Source organism: Tenrec ecaudatus, chromosome 10 (assembly GCF_050624435.1).
Source record: "Tenrec ecaudatus isolate mTenEca1 chromosome 10, mTenEca1.hap1, whole genome shotgun sequence".
NCBI classification, from domain to species: domain Eukaryota; kingdom Metazoa; phylum Chordata; class Mammalia; order Afrosoricida; family Tenrecidae; genus Tenrec; species Tenrec ecaudatus.
In genome coordinates this window covers 142,045,159-142,072,314 of record NC_134539.1, presented here as the reverse complement: position 1 = coordinate 142,072,314, position 27,156 = coordinate 142,045,159, and the positions used below count along the sequence as shown (strand labels likewise).

General features: G+C 40.0%; 1 protein-coding gene across 7 annotated transcripts in view; it reads right to left on the bottom strand.

Moving 5' to 3' along the window:
• Window positions 1-27,156, bottom strand: part of TLK2 (tousled like kinase 2) — a 131,144-nt gene that overhangs the window by 58,524 nt on the left and 45,464 nt on the right. For 5 of the 7 annotated variants that reach the window (XM_075562028.1, XM_075562026.1, XM_075562033.1 and 2 more), the window contains exons 3-7: window positions 19,032-19,103; window positions 16,872-16,941; window positions 15,850-15,893; window positions 15,031-15,126; window positions 4,326-4,493 (exon numbers count right to left, since the gene is read on the bottom strand). In XM_075562028.1, coding sequence (XP_075418143.1) covers window positions 4,326-4,493; window positions 15,031-15,126; window positions 15,850-15,893; window positions 16,872-16,941; window positions 19,032-19,103 — 450 coding nt within the window. The remainder of the gene's footprint in view (window positions 1-4,325; window positions 4,494-15,030; window positions 15,127-15,849; window positions 15,894-16,871; window positions 16,942-19,031; window positions 19,104-27,156) is intronic. The other 2 variants (XM_075562030.1, XM_075562031.1) reach the window with 1 other exon arrangement.

The window sequence follows — 27,156 nt, the reverse complement described above, 5'->3', positions numbered from 1 at the left end:
AGCACAGCAGGAGAGGCTGAGGAGCAACGGGGAGCTGACAACCAGGAGTATGGGAAAGAAGAAAATGTTCTGAAACTGATGGTACTGCTTGCACAACGCTTCTTAATGTGATTAAACAATTAAATTGTATGCTGTATGAATTATATGTCAATAAGACTTTTTTTTAAAACAAAAGATGCTTTAAAAAAGGATTCTTTTATAATTCATGCAACATATAATTATACTGAAAGCCTATTCAAACAGCTCTTGTTCTGGGCATTGAAAACAGCAGGCTTCAGAAAGTTCTTGAGAAAGTTTCAGTATCTTTTCAATGTTTCTAGAACCTCACATTTAAAAAATTAAAAACTAAAGCCAAACTCATTGCCATCAAGTCAATGTCAACTCACGGCTACCCTATAGAACTGCCCTTGTGAGTTTCCAAGACTAACTCTTTACAGGAATAGAAAACCCTATCTTCCTCCCCTTGTATAAATGTGAACAAAACAAAATCCTTGACCTGACGGGTGGTTCACATTTCTGGTAAGCAATCAGACAAAGAGCAAATTATTGCAGGCAATGAGAGCAATGAGGGAAAATCAAGCCAGGCACACATGTGGGTAGGCAGGGGGGAGCTGCTGTTTTACAGCGTGCTCCGAGGATGGGAGCACGGATCAGAGACAATGGCGAGAACAAGGCATTGAATTATCTGGCGGAGGATAGCTAAGACAAAAGCAATAGCCAAGTGGCCAATATGGGTGGAAGCTGGTAGGAAGAGGTGCCAAGGATGGGAAATGCATTATGCATCGCCTGTGGGTCACTCTAAGAAACTGTGGCTTTTTAAAGCCCATGGGCATTTTGAGCTTGGAAGAAGCGTGATGTGATCTGCGATCCAATAGGATCGCTCCCCTGGAGCAGAGAGCACATGAAGAAGAAACTAAGGTGGAAGCAAGGAATCCACGCAGGAGGTTCCTGAGAGTCACCTTGGTGGTGGGGAGGCAACACTGATTTAGAGTTAAGCCGTAGAATATCCCTAAAAGGTAAAATTAACAAGTTTGTGGTGGAATTTGAAATAAATCCTAAGGTGTTTAGCCTAAAAAAATTAGAAGAGCGTTGCCAACATATGCGATGTGGTAACACTGGAAGAAAGGGGCTTAAGAGTTGGGGACAAAATGAGGAACCATTTGGATTACAGGAGATGATGCTCAAGTAAGTATGCACATGACTGTGCAGAATCGACGACAGAGCTATGGGTTGGAGACGTAAATTTGGGAACACTCTGGGCAAAGGTGATAAAGCAACCCACCCACCACACACCAAATGGGGGTGGGGGGGATAAGGAAAAACAAACTCCAGATGAGATGACATAGAAAATGAGTAGATCACGTTTGAAGAGTCCTGGCAGCATGCAGCACTCTCACGTTTCAAATTCAGCTCAGAGCCCTTGAGTCAAACCCAATGTCTAGAGGGCTGGAAGTCAAGTGAAGAGCACGTAGTCAGCAAAGAGAGTGATCAACAGTGGTTGATGATCACTTTGGATGAGGTCTGAGAACCGACGATTGGATTTAGCAATGATATCCTTACACTGGGGCCCTGACAGCAAAGTGGTAAAGCTCTTGGCTGCTAACTGAAAAGTCAGCTGCTCACCTCACCGCTATTCCACAGTAATTCCGAATGGCTACATGCTGGGAAACCCTGTGCATCAGCTCCACGAGTTGGAATCGACTCCAAGGCACTCAGTGTGCTGTTTGTCTTGGTCTTTTGGTCCTTGTTTACAGTGTCTTTGGAACACTGGAGGAGACAAACTACTTTCAGATTTTTCTAATTATCAACAATATTACAATAAATATCTTTGTGTAACCTTAACGTGGAGATACACGGATTTCAAAATCTTCATGGAAAATTGAATTGAGAGATAATGGAATGTATCCACAAACTTTTTGAAGTCCTCTTGTATACTATGAACGTGTCCAAATGACTGCACCAGTTTTTCAGCAGTTCAAAACTGAGTATGTCTTGAAGCTCCCAACTACATTCATTGCCAGTTGTTCAAACTATCAATCCTTGTCACTGACAGATCAAACATGGTATCTTGTTTTATTTTGCTGCATTTCATATGGATGAAGTTGAGTACTTTTTTTCATGTTGTTAGCCCCCCTCCATCTCCCTCATTCTTTCTTTATATTGCTCAGTTTATCTGGCTGGAACTGCGGAGATGCAAAGAGAAAGGCCTTTGGTTGTTCTATCTTCATGTTCCCTCTGCATACGCTGTCACTTCCTTCTCCTGACACTTTCGCTCCTACATGAAAACAATCCATCTGGCTATAACATCTGGGTGGCCTGACTAATGGCAGTGTGCTTGTCCCACTACAGACCTGCACTCTCACTTCTTTTATGAAGGGTTACACTAGAGAAACATTTTATGTACTCCACTCTGTGACCACTGCATATTGAGCACTCGGAACTATATTGTTGAGTGAACAAAGGGAAGCCATTGTTGAGGCAATAAAAGGACAAAATGACAATGTACTAATTATCCAAGATTTTACCTGGGAACATGCAACATACAAATTGAAAATTTAACAAAACTTGGTGAATAGAAGGCACATAATAACAGGAGTCCCTGCTAGCGCTCCACAACCAGCCAACGGTTGATGGTTTTGACCCGACGAGATGTGCCACGGAAAGCAGGCCTCCCCGTCTGCTCACTGTTCACCGTTGCCACCTGAGGATAAACTAAAGGCTGTCTTTGATAGATGTTCTCCACCCCTTTAATGAGTAAAGAATTCATAGGTTGTGTCATTTCATTTTAAGGTTACGTTAACTATAAGAAAGTGTATGAAATAATGCAGAATGATGGCATATTATTTCATTACTTTTATTGCCATTATGAAGACAGACCATTTTCATGGATTTTTTGAATGTTGTTGCAAATGGCCTAAAATGATGCACAGTATACATACAGGAAAACAACAACAACAACAGAAATTCTTACTGGAGAAAACAAACAGTACGAAATAAAAACTTGGATCAGTTAGCTCTGAAAGATGCTCTTAAAAACAAAACAAACAGAACACTCATGCCCTCCACTATGACCCCAGGTGTATCTTACAAATCCGGCTAGACCGGAGCATGTGCATAGGTATAGGTAAGATCTCTCGACACATGGGATCCAGGACAGATAAACCCCCCCCCACCCCCTGGAAGAGTAATGGGAGTAGCCATACTATGAGAGTAGGGGGAAGGTGGGGGGAGAAAGGAGGAACTGATCACCATGATCTACGTGTAAACACCCCCTCAAGGGGATGAGTAACAGGAATGTGGGTGAAGGGAGACAGTGGAGAGTGTAAGATATGAAAATAACAATCATTTATAATTTATCAATAATTTATCTAGGGTTCAGGGGGGTGGGGGGGGGAAGGAAAAGGGTGCTGATACCAAGGGCTCAAGAACAATGAAAATGTTTTTTAAAGGATGCTGGCAACATATGTACAAATGTGCTTGTACAATTGATGTATGGAGTGTTATAAGAGCTGCAAGGGCCCCCAATAAAATGATTTTTTAAAAACCAGAAGAGCTAGGTCTTTCTCTTGCTCTATACCACCTAGGGAACCAATAGGTGGAAATCAAGAAAAGGAGAACTTTCATAATCAATTCTTGTTCTTCAAGGAAGAGAGATGAAAGCACAGGTAGCTGGTAAAATCATCCTGGCAAAGGTAATTTTATCAACACTAAACGGGCGAGGAAAGCAAGCCCGTAAAACCCATTGCTGTGTGTCAGCTCCAATACAGGGAGACACCACCAACAGAATAGAACTACCCTCCAGTTTTCAAGGCTGTAAATCTATATAGGCAGACTTTCACTTCTTTTTCCTGAGGAGCAACTGGTGGGCTCACACTGTCAACCACCAAGTGAGCCTCTAGGGTAAGTTCCCTAAACGAGAGAGCAGGTAACCCTAATTCCACATTGGGGGAAATAATCAGTAAGCACGTAGAGAATGTCTACCTACCCACTGCTATTTTATTTACCTAAATCTTTCTTTAGGGGATTACTGGAGTTGAGAGATTTTATTTTTAGTATTAAAATACTTTGGTGTTAGTGGAACTTAAGCAGTGTTGTCTTTACATCTCTGTCCATCTAAGATTTTCCGTCCCACTGTGTACTCAAATTTGACAAGCACTCTCTCTCAGCGGCCTGAACCACGGGGGACCGATAACGGCACACTGCCTTCAGGAGCAATGTAGACCTGGAAATACCATCATCTCCCTACATATATAATTAACCCGACTGGCATCAAGGAGCTGCAGGGCCGCAACAAGGATCTGCATAAACTCAGACTTGGTACTCACTGAAACGAAAGTGAAGCAGAGGCCAGCTCCCCTTTGTGCTAGTTGCTCTGTGTCGAGCCGGGGCTTTGCCAGCATCACTGACATTAGGGTTGGCAGAGCAGACTGCTCCTCCGGCGCCTCCTTGGCAATGCTGCCATCTAAACCATAAAGGGGCTGCTCAACACGCCGCTGGAAAACATTAAAGAAAACACACCAATTACGAAAGAAAGAGAATATGAGTCTTGCCAAATATGTGACGGATTAAAACACAAGCTATCAAACAGAAGTGATTTAAAATAAAAACAAAAAAACCCACTGTATCTCTGAATTATAAACTACTTATAAACTTGGGTTAATAATTACACTAAATTTCTTTAATTTAGATTTTAGTATTTCTACATTTACTAACTCTAAATTTATAGATTAATTTTTAGTGTTCAACAAATCAACTTCAAAATACACAGAAAATGTTATTTGTGTCTTGTAAGTAAAAGAAGATTAAGACATTTAACCCATGACTTTAAAGTTAGAGCTTTATTTCAATTTTATTTCAGTCCGATTATCCTATACATACATGTAAAAAGATAAAACACCAAACCAAAAAAACTTATAGAATATTAAAGAGACAATATACCATAGTTATGTGTGCTTTATTCTAGAAATATTATGATTATTAGCAAATCTAACTCATTATATTAATATTAAGAGGGAAGAAATATGATTCTTCCCTTAACCAAAGAAAAAAGATTTGCATATTGCTGGTTGATTTTAAAAACTGTAAGCGTCTATCTTTTACACAGAGAAGAGCTTTGGTTGTTTTGCCAGGAATCAGTGTCATAAGTGCATTACAACACTACAAACCTTTCATTAAAGTTATTAATATTACAATCACAGAACATTATTATAGATGTTTTAGTCAATGTAATTAAGAAAAAAAACCACATGAGATACAAGCATTGGGGAAAAAAAATAAAGTGTCATTTTAGGGTGATATAACTATTCACAAAGGATGCCAAGCAAATAAATTGAAAAACTGTAAGAGATCAGTAAAGTGAAAAACAAAATAAGGTAAAACCAATAGCTTTCCCATGTATTAACAATGGAATTAATCTGTTAGGGTATCTAATAGAAGAAAAGCAGATTTAATTTAACAACCAAAAAATAAACAAACTGAAACACTTAAAAATAAACTTAACAGATATGAGACAAAATACAAAAAATGACCTAAATTATGGAGGAAAGAGCTAGGAGTCAAAGGGCATTCATGGAGGTCTAGACAATGACATGTACATGCAAATATATATAGGAGGATGGGGAAATAGATCTATGTGTCTATATCTATAGGTCAAGTATTAAGGTGGCGGAAGGACCTTGGGCCTCTACTCAAACACTCCCTCAATGCATGAATACCTTCTTTTATTGAATTGGAACTCTATGATGCTCACTCTTCCGACACAACGGCTGGAGCCAAAGTGGGTGAACAAGTAAATGTGGTGAAGAAAGCTGATGGTGCCCGGCTATCAAAAGAGATAGTGACTGGGGTCTTAAAGGCTTGAAGATAAACAAGCGGCCATCTAGCTCAGAAGCAACAAAGTCCACATGGAAGAACACACCAGCCTGTGTGATCGAGTGGTCCCAAAGGGATCAGTTACCAGGCATCAAAGAACAAAAAATCATATCATTGACTGCACACCTCCATGATAGGATCGCTGAAGACAAATGGGTGCATAAGCAAATGTGGTGAAGAAAGCTGATGGTGCCCGGCTATCAAAAGAGATAGTGTCTGGGGTCTTAAAGGCTTGAAGGTGAACAAGCGGTCATCTAGCTCAGAAACAAATAAGCCCACATGGAAGAAGCACACCGGCCAGTGCAATCACGAGGTGCCCAAGGGACCAGATATAAGGCATCATGCAAAAAAAAAAAAAAAAAGATATAAGTGTGTGTATGTATGTGTATATATGTGTATATGTATATATGTATGTGTATATATGTATATATATATCATATTAAATAAAGGGGGAAGTGCAGAGTGGAGACCCAAGGCCCAAGTGTCGGCCAATGGAGATCCCCTCATAGAGGGGTTTAGGAGAGGAGATGGGTTAATTAGGGTGTGAGGTAGTATCGATGAAGAACACAGCTTTCCCCCAGATCCTGGATGCTTCCTCCCCCCAACTACCATGATCCGAATTCTACCTTGCAGGGCTGGATAGGACAGAGGCTGTACACTGGTACATATGAGGGTTGGAGGTACAGGGAATCCAGGGTGGATGATACCTTCAGGACCAAGGGTGTGAGGGACGATGCTGGGAGAGTGGAGGGTGAGTGGGTTGGAAAGGGGGAACTGATTACAAGGATCCACATGTGACCTCTTCCCTGGGAGAGGGACAGCAGAGAAGGGGGGAAGGGAGACTCCGGATAGGGCAAGATATGACAAAATAACGAGGTATAAATTACCAAGGGCATATGAGGGAGAGGGGAATGGGGAGGGGGGGGGGAAGAGGACCTGATGCAAGGGGCTTAAGTGGAGAGCAAATGCCTTGAGAATGATTGGGGCAGGGAATGTATGGATGTGCTTTATACAATTGATGTATGTATATGTATGGATTGTGGTAAGAGTTGTTTGAGTCCCTAATAAAATGTAAAAGAAGAAAAGAGAAAAAAATGATTAGGGCAAAGACTGTACAGATGTGCTTTATACAATTGATGTATGTATATGTATGAACTGTGAAAAGAATTGTATCAGCCCCAATAAATTGTTAAAATAAAAAAATTTAAAAAAAAAAAAAAGAATCACCACCTGGGAAACGCACTGGGGCAGTTCTATCCTGTCCTATGGGGTCACTGTAAGTCAGCATCAACGTGATGGCAGTGAGTTTTAAGATCCCTACCTTGTATCAGAATGAAAATTTTAAAGCAAAATTACAAATAACATGCTTTAAAAACCTCTTGGTGGTAAAAGATTTTTTTCAACATTAAAACAGACCATTCAGAAATCCTTAAGAATAGCACAAAACCCCAGAAGTCATAAAATATTGATCAGTTCGCACAAATTTTACTTCAACAAAAAGTTAAAAAACAAAATTATAAACAGGCAAAAAGAATTCACAATACAAATGGCAAAAAATTAACAATCCTTAATAAGCTATTCATGAATAAGAAAAATACACTAACAGAAAAAACAAACAAAAACAGGATCATTAAGAGACAAATCTAAAAGACTATTAAACATATGAAAGGATGTTTACTATCATTAATAAAGAAATGCAAGTTAAAATGAGGTTATTTTTTCCCCTTAGTACAAAAATTAGAATGATAAAGCTTGCCATCAGCAGAGTGTATAGAAGCTGGCATTCTCAAACAGATTTAGCAATTTATGTGATGACATTATCTAATGTGTCATTTCTTTGACTCAAGAATTACACTTCAGTAAGTTGCCCAAAGGAAAACAGGATACTTAAAAAGTACAGCTGTAAGTACAAGGACACTTGTTACAACAGCTTAAAGAATACAAAATCTTTACAGGATAGTGGTTAAAAGAGTAAAGCAATGGAAATTAGGTCATTTTTTATATGAATATACATGTTTACACCCAGAAAAAGTGAAACCGCTCATTAAGCTCCTTAACAATAGTTCTGTAGGAGAAATTCTGTTTTACTATTTCAGAATGGTTGTACTTTCATAATCAGCAGATAACCCTTTATAGGAAAAAACTGACATTGTCACTTTAGGAAATAAAGATAAGATAAACTTCATAAAAATGTTATGTTTTGAAGAAGTAATTTAGCTTTGAACCTAGCATCTCAAGCCCACTACTCTTGCTCCACCAAAAGTAACAGTTTTAGTTCAGTCTCTAGAACACGTGTGCTATCCATTCACAAGAAAGAACGAAACTATTCTTACTTCTTCAAACATGTCTATAAAGGTCAAAATAAATGAGGGCAATTATGATACAATATGAAAACTATCCATTCTGCCACCTATCTATCCTATGGTCTCTATGAGTCAGCATCAACTCGATGGCTTTGGGTTTTGGTTTGCCACTTAATCCAATAAGTATTTGCCAAGGGCTGAAAGATTTAAAATTCTTTCTGGAAATATAGCAGGTTAGGATATCAGAATTAAAAAACAAACAAACAAAACCTTTGCTTTGGGTAACAATGCAAAGGTAGGGTAAAAGCGGAAGACAATCGAGATCTGAGTGGATCCCACTCAGGTGACCGGCGGCTCAGATGGGGACTGCCCCACTGGGCTTGTAAAGCGGTGGCACTCACATCCTCCCAGAGAGCATCTGCTGAGTTTGTTTCTTTGTTTTTAGCCACCAGGCAATATTGACTTGGATCATGTTAGCATTTCTCAGGGGAGCAACTTCCCCTCTTCCTCTCAGTACAAACTAAAAACACAAGCCACAAATTTAGTATTTCAACACAGTTTTGGCGTGGTAAAATCTCTAGGCACTTTTCAGTGGCAAACAAGAATCCTCCCTGGAGGATTGCATCTTCACACTAGGCTGCAAAGAAACCATACAGGTAATTTTTCAACAATAATGACTAGTCAAAACAAGTGAAGTATGACTACTATTGAAAAGGTTGACCAAGATTCCATAGAAAAATCCTGATCAAGTGGGTATATGCAAGAATAGATTTCAAATTCACATGAGAGTCCAGACTTTCTGGAGCCATGGAGGATGAATGAGCTTGTGAAACTTGCTCTGAGAGCATCTTTAGACCTTAAACCAGAAATTTCTTCTGAAGTCTCCTTAAAACCCAACACTTCAGCTTAACTATCCTTTCTTTTACTAAAAAGGGAAACAGCAATGATTATGAGGACGGTAGAGAGCCAAGGAGTATTTCAATTCTGTTTTACATAGGGTCACCATGAGTTAGAAGAATTCAAGAGCAGGTAGCAGCAGCAGCAGCAGAATAAGGTATGCCCTCTTTTAAGGGTCAGCTGCATGGGACCAAACTGATTAACAGTGACCTGTACAGCTACGTGACATAAGAGACGGCAAAAACTGTAGATATCAGAACTATCATGAAAATTATATAACAGTTTTATCTACTGGGTTTAAAAACAAGGAGACCGGCTTAGACATAGCAGAAACAAAAAAGTAATCAAACAAATTAGCTAGTGGTTTGAAAAAGAACCACACAGAAATGAAAGCTATAGCAGCCCAGATGAAGAATTCAATGGGGTCAACAGTAAATGAGACACAACTAAGCAGAGGATTTTGGTACTGAAAAGCAGCAAGAAGAGAGTATCTAGAATGGAACAGAGGAGAAGATGGGAAATATAAACAAGGAGCACAGTTCCAGAGTAAAATGGTCAGACATGGTTAAAAAAATTCTGACTATAAGCCAAAAATTATACTAAAAAGGGGGAAGAAAGCCCATCCAGAAATATACACAGTAAAAATATCTTTCAAGAATAAGAACAATATAATTTCAGCAAACAAAGCCCTACCTACAGAGTTAATGTCCGGCACATACACATTAAAGGAGCACTGAAAGCCAGAAGGAAAGTGACTCACTCCCCACATGGAAGGGTAAGGCACAAAATGGAAACAAATTCAAAGACAGAAAGAGATAAATCCAAATGAATGCGGAAAAATGAGTCCCAAAAACAAAGGCTCAAAATCACAAAGCAAAAATTAGCATAAATACAACAACTCAGACAATCCTGAGAGATTCTTGGAGAATGCTAGAACAAACATCCTTAAACCTGAATATAGATTTAAACATCATGATTCACAAAACTGACTTAGAGGGAAAATGAGGCAAGTCTGCTTAGGGATGGGTTCGTGGGTATTCAGGCTCTGGGGAAAAGCAAACAATTACCACAAAAACAGAACAGTAGTTACCTCCTGGGTAATGGGAAGGGCTTGTAATAAGAGCGCGTTGATTTCTAGGGTGCTCAAAATATTTTAATTCTGTTCCTAAGCAGTGATTAAATGAATGTGAACTTTGTAATAATTTTCTGGAAAATAACCTTGTGAAGGACCACATGGAAAATATTTGAGGTAAACAAGCGGCCATCTAGCTCAGAAGCAACAAAGTCCACATGGAAGAAGCACAGCAGCCTGTGCGATCACGAGGTGTTAAAGGGATAAAATAACAGACATCAAATAACATAAAATTGCATCATTGTGAATGAGGGGGAGTGCAAATTGGGGACCCACAGCCCATCTGTAGGCAACTAGACATCCCCTTACAGAAGGGTCGCGGGGAAGAGATGAAACTATCAGGGTGCGGTGTAGCAATGATGAAACATACACCTTTCCTCTAGTTCTTCAATGCTTCCTTTCCCCCCACTATCATGGTCCCAATTCTACCTTACAAATCTGGCTAGACCAGAAGATGTACACGGGTACAGATAGGAACTGGAAACACAGGGAATCCAGGATAGATGATCCCTTCAGGATTAGTGGTGGGAGTGGCAATGCTGGGAGGGTGAAAAGAAGGTGGGGTAGAAAGGGGGAACCAATTACAAGGATCTACATATAACCACCCTGGGGGATGGACAACAAAAAAGTGGGTAAAAGGAGATGCCAGACAGTGTAAGACATAACTAATAATAATTTATAAATTATCAAAGGTTCATGAGGGAGGGGGTAATGGGGAAGGAGGGGAAAAAAGGAGTTGATACCAAGGGCTAAGATCAAGTGGAGAATGATGAGGGCAACAAATATACAAATGTGTTTGACACACAATGGATGTATGTATGGATTGTGATAAGAATTGTAAGAGCCTCCAATAAAATTATTTTTAAAATAAATAAAAGCTTCCTCATAGGAAAAAAACAAAGAAAATATTTTAGGCTGTGAAAGCTACACACCATCTCTATTATCTAGCCTTTTTTGTTTCCACACTTTAAAAATCTAAAAATTATTTTCAGCTCATGGGCTTTGGGCTTGCTTTCATCAACTCCCGCAGGAAAATGATGGTGCTTTTTAGGTACCATATATACTCGAGTATAAGCCAACCTGAGTATCAGTCGAGGACCTAATTTTACCACAAAAACTGCATTAAAATGTGCTGAAAAACTCAGCTTATACATAAGTATATACAGTACTTCTCATTTTGTTACATTTAACAATAAAAAAATAACAAAAGAACTACTTTAGGGAACAAAGACGAAAGTAATTCTCTATCCATTTTTCCTTTTCTTCCAACAATTCGTTTTGTGCATCATCTATAGAGCCAGAGATGAGCTCTAGTTGCGTGACGGTTAAGCAGCTGCTCACCAAGAGGTTAGAGGTTGTGCCCTACAGCTGGCTCCCAAGGAAGAAAGGCCTGAAGCTTCGTTTCTCCTGTAAAGACCAAGCCTAGGGAACTGAGACAGCTCTACCTGTCACAGTGGGTTACTCTACATCAGAATCAACTCTTTAACACACAACATTTAACAAAGTCCTATCCCTTCCACACTGAAGAGAGCTTTCTGTAACAGAAAGAAATATAAAAGTCCTTGTTCTCACAGGAATCACATTTGTTGGACAATGAATAAACTATATAATGAAACAAAATATCAATGGAAATTGTCCTAAAATTATACCAGTGATGATGAATGATCTACAACAGACACAGTATGAGAAAATTGCACAAAAGTGATGCTGAACCAAAGAAGTCAGGCATAAGAAGACAGCTTGCCTCCCTTCACATCAATTAGAAAAACCAGAAAAACTCATCTAGAAGCTTCTGAGCCAGACAGTGGTGATCCCCATGGCGAGAGGGTCTAAAAGCTCAAAGGAAACACAGGAGAGACTTCTGAGATGGCAGTTTTCTTTCTTTTGCTGAACACCAAAATGTGTATCGTTTGTGAACTTATTAAGCTATAAACGTACTGGTTATTTTCAATACATAGAAATAGGAATCCGTATTAACTATAGAGAGAGAACTTTCTAAAATTGTAGTCAGTAAGTGGTGACTAAAGATGAAGCAGGATTAGGGACAGGATGGCAAGGAGTGGGGGACTGCTAATTTAGAAAGGCAGACCAGGAGAGAGCTCATTGATAAGATTTTTTACTAACAACCTTGTAACAGACTGTGGGTTTTAAGGAAACCTGGGGGAAATGTTCCTGAAAGAAGGAACAATAGCTCTGAAGCAAAAGAGTAAGCTGTGACAGTCAAGGAGCTCCAAGGAGCCCATGTGGCTGTGTGGTACACAGGACCAGGAGAGTAGGGAAAAATCACTCGTGGGGGGCACACTACAGATGGTGTATGGGCTTCTAGATTATGTAAGACGTCAATATAGTAAGTGTTGGATGATTTTGAGAGGAGGGCAAGGATCTGCTTAACTTTTTAATAGGATCACCCGGGCTATTTCAATATAGAGAAAATGTAAGATGAGGGCGGAATCAGAGGATAAAATTGGAGGCAAATACTGAGAACAGAATAGAAAAGTGGTCAGGCGCTGATATATTTTAGGAGGAAAACAAATAGGATTTACCAAGGGGCTAGTTATAACTTCGATGACAAGATATATGACCTGAAAACTGGATGGAGGAAACTGTCCATTTAGCAAAAGTGGGCAGGCTGCAAGAAGAGCAGTGTTTAGTAGGAGTGGGAGAGGTGGGAGGACAGGGGAGCAAGAGTTCTGTTTGAGCATATGAAATTTCAAGATGTGTATTAAATATACAAGTGGAAATATCCAGTAGGTTGCTGGATATATAATGATTAAAAAGTCTGGTACCCAAGAGAAAGTGGGCAAGTTCATTTATTCTAAAGGACTGATGGGGGAACTGATGAAAGTGGCTTGGTAGATGTGGGGCAGAAGCATGTGGAAGTTCTCTTCTGGGTGCTCCTATTTTTTCAGTAAAAGAAAAAGTAAAGCCATCAGTTATGAGAGTAGAGGAGCGAAGAGATTGTAGAGAGTCTTGCAGATGACAAGAGGATGAAGTCATCGAGGAGAGGCCACTGACTGGGGCTACAGGAAGAATGCCGGGGGTGGGGGTGGAGTAGGGGTGCACTTGAGGTTAGTGGTCCCGGAACAAAGTGAGATCGGTCAGGATGAGTGTATGTGTCTTTCCCAATGGTGCTGACCTGTTTGAAGACAAGCAAGGGAAAGGAGGAGCATTAGACTTAATCAGGCTGGCTTTCCCCTGCCCAGAAAATATAATGGACAAAGAGGGGAGGGGTGGGGGGAAATGAAAGAATATACAAATCAGTGATTATAATAATGAATCTCAAAATCTAAGTCGGGATAAGGACGAAGGATAAAACGTTTCTTGGTGCAAATCAAAACAGAAATTAAGGTTTGGTTCTGTGCCAACATCGAACAGGTACTTAGATTCACACAATGAAGGTGAGGTCCAGTCACCATTCCTACAGCTGGCAGAAGTGTCCACAGACCACTGAGTACATCTTTTGTCTTCACGTAAGACTTCACCTAAACTGACACACTATTAATTAAAACAATATTTCAGAATGAAAGTAGCAATAAACAGACAAATTCTACGAAACATGCCATATATACTCATGTATAAGCCCAGTTTTTCAGCACATTTTTTATGCAGTTTTGTGGTAAAATTAGGTGCCTTGGCTAATATTCAGGCCGGCTTATACTTGAGTATATATGGTATTTGCCTTAAAGAGAAAACCTACTATCTCATTTAATAAACTTTTTGGTTTAAAATTTAAGAAAATAAAGACATAGTCCTCCTGAACCATTATCTAACAAAACTAAAAGCTATCAAACAGATCTTAGGCCTCAAACATTTCTCATGTTTTAAAATACAGAAGGGGTGACCTAAGTGTTTTAATAATTACAATCATACTAATGAATGCAAGTTGTGATAGGACAACAGAGGGAAGTCTATTTTTAAATATTATAAAAATACAGAAGTGCAAATCATTTACTGAGAGTAGTCTTCTATGACTCAGCTCAAGAAGACAAGAACAACTCCCCTGAACAGAGACTAGAATGAGAACTACGGCGCTCAGAGACAGCTAGCCACTGTCCCCACTGGTCCCCAGATCTCATAGCAATTAGAAGGTCTCACAGAGGCCTTCTATGGTTATCCATCAAGTATCCAAAGTCACTTGAGAAAATTAACAGAAAATTCTACCTTACTTAACTCATGGTTTCTCAACCTCAACATTACTGACATTTTGGACCGGATAATTTCTGGTGTGGAGGGCTTGCCTCCTGCGCCTTGCAGAGCCTTTAGCAGTATCCCTGGACCTGCCCACTTGATGTCTATGGCATCTGCCCTTCTCTCCCTCCCTCACCCTCCCTCACGACCAACAAAATGACTCTAGACACTGCCAAATGGCCCTTTGGAGGCAAAACTGTCCCCTTCTTTAAGAAGCACTAAGTTAGCTATAAGGTTAATACATTCATATCTATCTCAAATCTGTAGCACATTCAATTCCCCACCGCTACATCCGTGAGTCTGCTCTAGTGAAAATTCAAATGCCAGCAGCTGGCCAAATTAAAAACAAGAATTAGTTAAATGAACAAATAAAGCTTGGAGAGGACAAAACCCTGATGTTGGGGTTGGAAATGATGCTCTTGACAGAGCCCCGAGTCTTAGAGACAAGTTCTTATGCTGAGTGAACAGGGGAAGGGCTCATAAAAAGTTAATTCTTTGATTTATATTTGAACAAAGGAAGGAATTCAGAGTTAATATGATGAACTTCTCCCTTTAATTCCTTATTCCCAAGGGTAATTAATGAAGAGAAAGGTGCTGCCGTGTAGGAGGTGCCGGGCAGTCGCGCAGGTGCGTGCTTACCGGTAAGGGGTTGGATAAGGAGTGCTGCGGTGAGGCTCGTGCAGCTGGCGGGACACTTCTGCCGGGGCTGGTTCCTGGCCCGCTTCCCCCGGCAAACTGCCCAACAGGGAAAAATGGATACGGGTAATTCATAACAGTACTATGCTTCACAAAAGGAGAGCAAAGGGTTAATACATAAACAGGTCTTCGTTTTATATGGCCCCGTAAGTCAAAACATCTTATTCTGGGGAGAAAATGTTATGCAGGCCCAACTTCACCATCATTTCAGCAAGATTTTTAAGAAGGAGCTCCAGCAGAAATGCACCAAGATATAAAGAAAGCCTGGCTAGAAAGCAGAGCATGTGGTTTTGACAGGACATGAGAGAAGAATGTTTTTCCCCCTCTTTTCTCAAAATTCACCAAACAGGAATACAGTGGTGCACTCGATGGTAAGTGCCTTCTTTAGAAACCACTCATGATGGGTCAGCGAGCTCATTACATGATCTACTGAACTAAAGGGAAGAGGACAAGAGGAGAGTCCAAGTCATTCCATTTCCATCTTTAAAAGACACGAAACCTAGTCTGGCCAAGAGAACCATCCTCATTTGTGAGTTCTTGAATCATCGCAGACAAGCCGCATACTAAACACACTCAGACTTAAGAAGTCAGCAGGTTCCTCTGACCGAGAGACAGGGCAGAATGAGATGGATGAAGATGAAGAGCAGCAGCAGCAGCAGCAGCAAGGCAAATTAATGCTTTTTAAAGCTTTCCATGAACATACGGATCTTAAGTTTTTAACAAAACCACTGTATTTTTGCTCCCCCAAATTTTTTAACTTACCTCAAAATAATCACTAATTTTATGTCCCCTAGGAGTGCCTTTTCCTGAAAATGAAACCAAAGTAAGTACAGTTTTTCCAATGCACACGTAAATCATCAATTTACTACAACACACTTACTGTGTGTTCAATAACTGCATATTTGCTTTCAAGCCAAGTGTCAGCTTTCACTTCACAAATGAGCCAAAACACATGCCTTACGAACAGTCCAGTTTCCTCATGGCAGTCACAGACTGACTAACAGGACATTTTTATACCTTGCTTTCCTTTAATATCCAGTAATATTTCTTTAATTAATACATCAACAAAATGTTTATCATTACTGTGAATCGAAATAAAATCTACAGTCCATATTACTAATCCTAAAGGAAAGCTCAAAACAAACTCCATTCAGGAAAACTCAATTCATCAATTGAAAGGTTAGCCTGTCTCACAATAAATGTGATCTTAGCACTAAGGAAGAATTTCCCCAAAAGAATTATTAATTATTTCAGATAAAAAAAGGGAAATCATGCAAATTCACTAGGCCTTTCATGTCTTAGAAAGGCGGGGGGGGGGGGGACAAATCATTTATTCTCTCTGATTATATAATTCTAGTTAGAGATGTGCTTGTTCTCCATGCCGGAAGAAGAGACGATGAAAAGATCATACAGCAAGTGAAGATCCTGGCGGCCCAATATTAGCACATCACTGATTTAAAGCAAGATACAGTTAAACATCAACACAGTTAAACGCCTTTGTTCTGTACAATACATGTCTGTTTTAATCTGAAGAGAAATCTATGGCAAGAAGATGAAACTTACAAGAGGGAAAACTCAAGTCCCAAAAGAACTGACAGTTTTGTCAGGTGTATATCAAATGGCAAACCTGTCATAAACAGCCTGCTATTTATTCCCTCGTGATATATAAATCTCCTTGGTTAAGAATCCCTTTACACAAACTATCACTCACATTTAGTGAATGAGAAAATCCTCCCTCCGTACGTGAGAATTTGGGATTTGTATTGGTGTGAAATTACTACTACCTTGACTAGTTTCATATGGCTCAGCTTTTCTTTTGCGGTTTCGCTGGTCATTCTGCTTTTTCTCCGGAGTCTGTGAAACACCATATACATCGCAATTAGCACTTTGATACATCTTGCACATTATGAAAAATAAGAACATCTGTACACAGTATCCGTGAATAAGGAGACAGAGCTGGCACAGACAAGTCCTAAATCAGTCTTCCTCTGAAAGCAGGGACTATATTTCTACTTTAAAAGATAAAATACACTTACTTCTCACTTATCAACTATATCCTTTATCTAACATTTATGACAATAGCTAAAAAAATCTATCCAACTATCACTGGCAATCTATGAAGTAACAAAGTAAGGTTATACGAAGAGTAATGCAGGCTACGATGTCTATGGTTATGTGTCGATTTGACTAAGTCATCATTCTCCGAGTTCCACATTTAATAATAGTATGTGCCCATTTAATTTGGGAGTTATATGATGTAGTCATCTTCCGTTGTGTCATTTGATGTGGTCATTCTTCATTTGCACACAGCACTATAACAAATTGGTCTGTAGACCCTAACCATGTCACTAAGTGAAAAGGGGTGTAGTTTAGAAATTGTTAAATTGGAAACGAAAAGACTAAGAAAGACTTATAAAAAGTCTGGTCTTTCAACCCATTGTTCATTTAGTAACATAATTTTTACAAGTTTCAAACTCCAGAACTAAAAATTTACTTTGTACCGTTAATTGGATGCAGATTTACAGAGCAAATCTGTTTTCTTTTCTTTTTTAAACATTTTATTAGGGTCTCATACAAATCTTATCACAATCCATAGATATACATACATCAATTGTATAAAGCACATCTGTACATTCTTTGCCCTAATCATTTTCAAAGCATTTGCTCTCCACTTAAGCCCTTTGCATCAGGTCCTCTTTTTTCCCCCTCCCTCCACGCTCCCCCCTCCGCAAATCTGTTTTCTACTCGACAATTCATACACCTTGTGTCGTGTCACTGATTCCAAGTCTTACAATTCACTGCCTCCTTGTGCTAGCTTTTTTCATCCCTACTTTCCTAACCCTCCTGTCTTCTCAATTTCGTCCTTTGACAAATGCTGCCCTTCTCCATCTCAAGTGGTTGATAACTCTACGGAGTGTGGACCTCCCTAGTATCACTGTTCATCCTCCAGAACTGTCTATGATTTGACTGAAATCTGAGCCACAGAGGTGAGTTTAGGTCCAGCCCTGGAAAGTGACTAAGACTTATTTTTATTTTTAGAATTGTTTACTTGCTTCTGAATAGGGCAGTAAATGGAGATTTACTGATAGTATTAAAGATAAACCTAAACGTTTTCATGTCCCTCATGCTTTTATCTTCCCCCCCCCCTTTCAATCGAGTTTTTTCAAACTATCTTCTTTGAAAGTTAGGTCCGTAGTGACTGCCTATCACAATGGAAGATAAGCAACTACAGAAACTTTTCATCTGCAGCTGTCACCATACCCATACAAGGAGACCTGGGAGCAGCATGGTTCAAGCATTCCCCTGTTAAGTGGAAGGCCCGTCATTTGAATTCACCAGCTGTTCCTCACAAGGAAGATATGACAGTCTGCTTTACAGCAAACTGCTGTATACTATATTTTGATGCAAAGAGACTAAAGAAACAGGTGAGCTTAAACCCAATCTTCAAAATTAATATTGCAAAAGCAACCAACTTGATCGAACTTTATTTCTTTTGACTTAGGTCAAAGTTAGTGGTTGCAGATAAACCTGAACTCATTACTTAGTAAAAAAATAACTTGACCTAACATTTAACCAGCAAACAAACCTTCAAATTCTAAAATTAGTGATGTGGTACTGACTGACCCACTTTGTTGAACAAATGTTAAAACTCAAGAGCACTTAAACTAATTCAGCTACAACTGCAAACTTCTGCCCTTCATCAATGGTCACATTGATGATTAGACATAAGCCCCCCAGATTCCCTACACACAACCCCCATACAGGATTACAATAATAAAAACCCTTAGGGCCAAGCACTGCCACACAAATAAAAACAGCAAACAACTCGGAGAGGTTCCATTTACAGACTATAAAAGCACCTCCTGGAGATAGGCAGTCTTTTCTTTAACCCAGACTGGAAGCTTGACAAAATGAAGAGTCATGTAATGAATGCAACTTCTTACCTCTACTTCTTTATCACTCAAAGATCCCACGCTGCACAAGCTCTGATTGGAAGACTCACTATTGAGTGGCCCCTGGAAGGAAAGAAAGAAAGGGGGTGGTGGGGAATTAAAAGCAACTCTAATTGAAGATGAAATCAAAACTGAGAGGACAAAATCTGCTGATTCCAATATCTTAATTAGGTCAAAGAAGCCACGAGTTAACAGCAACAACAATTTTTAAAGGACTCCGTCAACTACATCCCATGTTCCCTGTGTTAACCTTGTCCAGATTCTAGGTACAGCGTTCCCTTCTAGAAGTATGTCTGCACAGAGTCGATCCATCCGTTCAAGAAATCAATTCTCACATCCTCCTGCATCGCAAAGGCTGGCTGCTGGGGACGATGTGACCACCTAATAGCCGTGTTAGCAAACTGAAACAAATGCTACTGAGTGAGGTCTCACTCCTAAACAAAGGCAGGAGTAACCAGCAAGTCCAGCAGAGCAGTATGAGGGGCTCTGCTGATCCGTTCCACAGTGAAACTGGTAAAAAAAATAACGTTTTAAACAATTACTCAAATAAACAAACATAGAGTCAAGAAAACGTACAAAAACTTTGGTAAGCAAAGTAACAGTCTATGATATTTAAACTAAAGCCGCGCTCCTCTGGCTCAGCTCAATCACTCCACTCAAGAATGCTGCAGCCATGAGCCCAGGAGAGGCGGAGGCTCTACACATTGTGCTTTCAGTGTTGAAAATCCTAGAGCCCTAGTAGTCCTTCCAGCCTTTTGCCCAACTTGTGAAGTGGTGGCTCCATGTCAGCAGAGCAAGTCAGGAAAATCTCAGACTGTTGGCCCCTCTCCAACTGTGCACTTCACTCCTGAAGTCGGGGTACTACCCCTCAGGAGAAGTGAACCAAAACTAAAAACAGGTAAGCTCCTTATCTCTTACAAATGAACAGGTAAGCACCCTATCTCTCACCAAAGGAACTTCACTTGAAGCACAGTCTGGAGAAGTTTCACCCTGAGGGTGCTCTCAAGAACAGCACAGGCTGAATGAAAGGCACTGGAAGATGTTGGGATTTTTCTTTTTAACACTTTATTTCATTCACAAAATGTAGTGAAACGTTGATTATATTCAACTTGTGCAACCATTCTCACCCTCCTTTGCTGAGGTGTTCCACCTCTGTTAATATTAACTCACTGTCCCCTACATTCCCATACCATCGAGGCTTAAAAGAGCACAATACTCAAGAGACAGACATTCTTTTTAAGCTAAACTACTGTTTGGTTTTAAAAAGCCTTTAGGAGATATTTTTGCTTTAAGGTTTAAAGATAATCTCTGGGTAACAGATTGGGGGTTCATCTCCTCTCCAAGCCTCCATGAAATCTGGAATCTCCAAACATTTGAAATGATACATGGCCCCTTTTGATCAAGACTCTTCTAATTGATCAGAATGATCAGAAATGGTAGCCTGGTACCATTCGGCTCCTCTAGTCTCATGGAGGCAATTAGTTACACATCCATTTCCTTCCCTCATTCCTAGTCCCCCTCCTACTTCTGTTTCTCCAAGTGAAGAGACCAACTGCTGTGCTTACAATGAACCCACAGCCCAGACTTCAGAGGAGCTAGTTTACAAAGGGGGGGTGGGGGGGCAGGAGGAGGGAGACCAGTAGGATGATCCCTAAAGGAACCAACACAAATATCAAACACTGACTTCAAAAACTATTCCTTTCTAAAACAGATTGTGGTGATGATTGTACAACTCTTCTTAAAATGACTGAACTACTGAACTGTATGACTTGTCAATTACATGCCAATAAAACAGTTTAAAAACATACATACACACATGCACAGAAAAACTATTCCTTTCAGGGAGCCAATATTTGATTAGATTATTTTGTAAAGAAATTTATGCTCCCAGAAATTTTTTTAACAAAATAACAATTAGCTAAACAGGTGAATGGGGTGAGAAAAAGAGGGGAAAGAGCCCCAAAAGGTGCAGCTACTCTAAGAACCTCCCTGAGAAACATCAAAGAGCAAACACTGCTTGGGGTAGGGAGAGGGGGAGGGAGGGTGGGTAGATGTCACTAAAATAATCTAGCCAGTCATGAAACAAATAAGCAAATAACAATAACAAGTCAGGGAAGGGGATAGTAGCCAGAACTGCTATATTATTTAAAATGTCCAGCTTCAAAAAAAATTCTTGGGGCATGTAAAGAAACATCAAGTATGACCCAATCACTGGGGGAAAGGCCAACAGAAATTATCATGTGAACAAGCAGACACTGCATTACATGGAAATACAAAGGAGTTCTGGTGGTCCTGTGGGCTGCTTACTTTAAGGTCAGTGGTTCAGACCCAAGCCTCCCATGAGAGAAAGATAAGGCTGACTGCTCCCATCAACACTTCCCGTCAGAAACCCCAGGAAGCATGTTCCACTCTTTATTTCTCACTGCCAATTTCAACTCACAGTGACCCTAAATCTAGGACAGAGTAAACTGCTTCTGTGGGTTTCTGGTGCTGTCTCTCTTTACGGGAATAGAAAGCCTCATCCTTCTCCTATGGAGTAAACTGCTGGTTTCAAACTAGGGCTTATCTTGAAGTTTTCAACCCAACTCGTAACCAACTATGACACTACCACATCACTCTAAAAGAAAGCCATCACTAAAGAAAGTTACAATGAAAATGTCACATTAAAAGGAAAATACATGAGATTAAAAATCTTTTTAAAGAACCAAACAAATTCTAGAGCTGGAAAAGGGCAGTAACAGATATTAAAAAAAAAAAAACACCTCAAAGTAGACTTGGGTTGACTAGAGAAAACTTAACAAACTTGAAAAATTAATCAAAATGGAAAACAGAGTAACAGAATGAAGAAAAATAAGTCTCAGAAATATTGGCCACCATTAAGCACAACAATATATACAATGAGAATGAATGATGAGTTAAAAAATTTTATCCAAATAAAAACAAAAAACACAATATAACCTATAACTCTAGGAACCTCAATGAACTCCAAAAAGACCAAGCGCGCTGTTGCTGATGCACGCTGAGTCGCAGAGGTTCCACAGGTCGGAGCAGAAGAGTCCCAGATGCTCCCAATGCTAGATTCCTCACAGAAGCAGAGGCCAGCAGTCGAGCACTTGAACCACTGAGGCACCAAGGTTCCTTCTTTGCTTATAAAGACCTCCAAAGTAGAATTTTCAGCATAAATAAGAGTTTAGAAAGTGATGGAATAACATATTTGAAATATTCCAAGAAAGATTGTCACTCAAGAGTTATATATCAAAAAAACAGAAAAAACAAACAAACAAAAAGTTATATATCCATTAATGCTATGCTTCAAGAATGAAGTTGAAATACTTTCTCAGATAAAAACTGGTAATATTTTGCTGGCTAAAGGGGATTTCTGTAATTATGAAAAGCACGATAAATGCATTATTTTCCTTTCTCAAAATTAATTTTAAAGAAATGTATTAAATAGCATATATATCAAGCCTACAACATATAAAATACACATTTTATATTTACTGGTAATGTCAAAGGGAGACAAGTGGAAGCACAGCTGCAACAAACTATGAAAAGAGTACAGTAATCATTAATACACCACACTGCTGGGTCATTAACATTAACAGATGCAATATGAATAGCTTCAAAAAGTATGTGGAGAAATGAAATTAGAAAATAATGGGGAAAAAAGAGAAAATAATGGAATTTTACCATGAATTCTTTAAAGTCCCCTGTATATTTAATAATACACATAAAAGAGAAAGGAGAATAGACCTATATAGGGTGACATTTCTATACACCAGTAGAATCAAGGTACTATAAATCTAAAGCAAATCCTACTAAGATATTTAAATCCTATACTATTATAATAAATTTTTAAAACTGAAGACATCTTTTTTTAATTAAAGAAATTTAAATGCTACATTAGAAAATATTCCCTTCAAGAAGCCCAGAATTAGCAGAGAATTCCAAAAGAAGGACACAGTGGGAGGGCTTGCTTTATCTGACTTTAGCACATATTATGCAGCCTAAGTAGTCAAAAACCACATAGTATTGGTATAATGGCAGATACTCAAACCAACGGAAAATAATTGAAAACCCAGAAATAAAATCATCAGCATACAGACAACTGATCTTTGACAAGGGCCTCCCCAAAACATCAAACGGGACACAGGTGCCCTCTTTAACAAGTGGTGTTGGAAAAAATGGAGAAAAATGAAGCAAGATCCTTACCTCACTCCATGCACGAGAATAAACTCAAGGTGGATCACAGACCTTACCGTAAAACTCCAAACTATTAAGGCCATCAATGAGGGAATTAGGACAAACCTAAGAACTTTGGCGCAGGGAGTACACAGGCTATCAGAATAGGGAAGAACACAAACGCAGGAGAGGCATACATTGACAAGTAGGATACACTGAAGATAGAACACCTGTGTACATCAAAAGAATTCACCGAGAGTAATACGAGAGCCCACGGACTGGGAAAACATCTTTAACAATGACACATCAGACAAAGGACTTATTACTAAAATCTACAATACTCTGCAAGCTTCCAAAAGAAAAAACTATCCACTGAAGAGATGAGCAAAGGACGTGAAGAAAAGTTCCACAAGAGCAGAAATCCGAATGGCCAATAAACATCTGAGAAAAATGTTCCCGATTATTACCCATTAGAGAAATGCAACTATGAGATGCCACCTAACACCCTCAAAGGTAGACCAATTCAAAAAATCCAAAAGTAACACGTGCTGGAGGGGCTGTATAACTCTCGTCCACTGCTGGTGGACCTGTAGGCATGTACAGCCACTATGGAAGTCAATTTGGCTATATCTAAAACATGGAAATTGAGCTACCATATGACCCAGCAATCCCCTAACTAGGTATATACCCAGAAGAGGCAAGAAACAAACCACAGCCAGACACCTGTGCTCCAATGTCCATCGCGGCACAGTTCACAACTGCAAGGATTGGAAACAACCTGAATTTCCATCAACAGATGCATGGATCAAAAACTGCGGTACATACATACTATGCAGTGATGCACACATCAGGGACATTGCCGCTTAGGAAGAACTAGAGGAAATTATGCTAAGCAAAGTAAGCTTAAAAATGCAAAAGGGACATAGGGGAAAGCTACTACTGTATACATACATTCCTGGGGTGAGGTCTAGGAAACATGGCAGGGCCAGACAAAATCCAGGGATATATATGGTAGCCAACTAAAATGGAGGGCTAATAAAAAGATATGGATAGCGGGGGCACAGGGCACTAACCCACCCAAGGGGAGGGTGTTGTTTTTATCTCCACAGGGAAAGCAGGACCAGACTTCAACCCCGTGCTCCAAGACATGAATGCAACATCCCAGCATAAAGCAGGGAGCCCAATAGAGAGCTCTGAGGAGCTGGCCCCAATCACAACTATGTGGACGGCACCTGCTCCCCCCAGAAGAATTCACGTCAGAGGGCAGCACTAAAGCTACAGCTCAGGGAGAGGGACATGTCTGATCAGAGCACATAGGAGCAAATGAAGGGAGAGGGAGAGAGAGTGGGGCACATCCTGGACAACCAAGCCCCAAAGACGATATTCCTGATCAGAGCAGCCAGCGCACAGAGAAGACCATAAGGCCAGCCCCACCATGAGACATGACATCCCTCACTGACCCATGGAGCTACGGGGAAAACACTGGAGACAGAGTGGGAATTGTGCCCAATCTGACCACACTGAGGCGAAACGCTAAGAGCGTGCAACAGAACAGTATGGAAGCAAAGCAGTAAGTTTCTGGGGAATACCAAAAATAGACTGTGGGGCCAGGGCATAGCATCCCATTAGACTTGACCAGAAAACACTTCTAAAGGTCAACAAACAGACCTTGAACTATATATAAGCTTTTCTTTTTGTTGTTTTTTTTTCTTTTGTTGCTTTGTTTTGCTGTCTTATTTTTGTGCTTTTTATTGTCTCTGCATGTCTATCTAGATAAGACTGCCAGAGAAACAATCCATAGGCGAAAACAGGACCAATGGGTGGGGGGGACATGGGAGAGGGGAGCTGAGGAATGGAATTGGGTGTTAACAAACCCAGGGACAAGGGAACAGCAAGTGATCTAAAATCAATGGTAAGGAGGGTGTAGGATACCTGATAGGGCTTGATCAAGGACAGTGTAACTGAGAAGAATTACTGAAACCCAAATGAAGGCTGAACATGATAGTGGAAAAGGAAGAAAGTAAAAGGAAATAGAGGAAAGAGCTAGCAGGCAAAGGGCATTTATAGAGGTCTAAATACAGACATGAACATATGCAAATATATTTATATGATGAAAGGGAAATAGATCTATGTACATATATTTATAAGTGTAGTATTAAGGTAGCAGAAGGGCATTGGGCCTCTACTCAAGTACTCCCTCAACACAAGAACACTTTGTTCTAATAACATGGCATTCCATAATGCTGACCTTCCCGACACAATTGCTGAAGACAAAGCGGGTGTATAAGCAAATGTGGTTAAGTAAGCTGATGGTGCCCAGCTACCAAAAGATATAGCGTCTGACCAATGGATGGATGGATGGATGGATAGATTATGATAAGAGTTGTACAACCCCTAATAAAATGATTTAAAAACAACAACAAAAAAGAAGAAAAGCCTATTAAAAAGATATAGCATCTGAGGTCTTAAAGGCTTGAAGATAAACAAGAGGCCATGTAGCTGAGAAGCAACTAAGTCCACGTGGAAGAAGCACACCAGCCTGTGTGATCACGAGATGTCGATGGGATCAAGTATCAGGCATCAAAGACTCATAATAAAAAGGACCTGATGCAAGGGGCTTAAGTGGAGAGCAAATGCCTTGAGAATGATTGGGGCAGGGAATGTATGGATGTGCTTTATACAATTGATGTATGTATATGTATGGATTGTGGTAAGAGTTGTTTGAGTCCCTAATAAAATGTAAAAGAAGAAAAGAGAAAAAAATGATCAGGGCAAAGACTGTACAGATGTGCTTTATACAATTGATGTATGTATATGTATGAACTGTGAAAAGAATTGTATCAGCCCCAATAAATTGTTAAAATAAAAAAAAAATTTTTTTAAATCATATCATTGTGAATGAGGGGAAGGGCAGATTAGGGACCCAAAGCCCATCTGTAGGCAACTAGACATCTCCCTACAGAAGGATTGCGGGGAAGAGACGAGCCAGTCAGAGTGTAGTGTAACAACAATGAAACATACAACTTTCCTCTAGTTTCCTCCTCCTTCCCCCACGCCCCGACCCTAATATCATGATTCCAATTCTACCTTACAAATCTGGCTAGACCAGATGATGTTCACTGGTACAGATAGGAACTGGAAACACAGGGAATCCAGGACAGATGATCCCTTCAGGACCAGTGGTGGGAGTAGTAATGCTGGGAGGGTGGAAGGAAGGTGGGATATAAAGGGGGAATCAATTACAAGGATCTACATATAACCTTCTCCCTGGGGGGCGGACAACAGAAAAGTGGGTGAAGGGAGACATCAACAGTGTAAGATATGACAAAATAATAATAATTTATAAATTATCAAGGATGTTTGAGGGAGGGGAAAAATGAGAAGCTGATACCAAGCGCTCAAGTAGAAATCAAATGTTTTTAGAATGATAATGGCAACAAATGTATAAATGTGCTTGACACAATGGATGGATGGATGGATTATGATAAGTTGTATGAGCCCCCAATAAAATTTTTTAAAATACTTAACTATATTGTTGTTGCTGTATGCCCTGAAGTAGATTCCAACTCATAGTGGCCCTCCAGGATAGAGTAGAAGTGCCCCCACAGTGTCTCTGTCTCACATACTCTGGAGATGTTATCAAAAGGAATCCATCTCAGGAGGATAACTTGTTTGGCCAAATAGAGGACTCGTGAAACAGAGGAAGACCATCCACAAGATGGACTGAAACTGTGGCTGCAACATGCAAAGCAACAGCAATGACTGTGGGGACAGTGCAGGATCTGGCAGAGTTCTGCTCTGCTGCACATGGCGTTGGTACCAGTAGGAACAACAATCTGCAGAAGGGCACCAGGTCTTCTCTGCTACTGAGCAACTGGTGGGTTCAAACCTCTACCCGTATTTAACCACTGCACCACCGGGTTCCCTTTGTCCA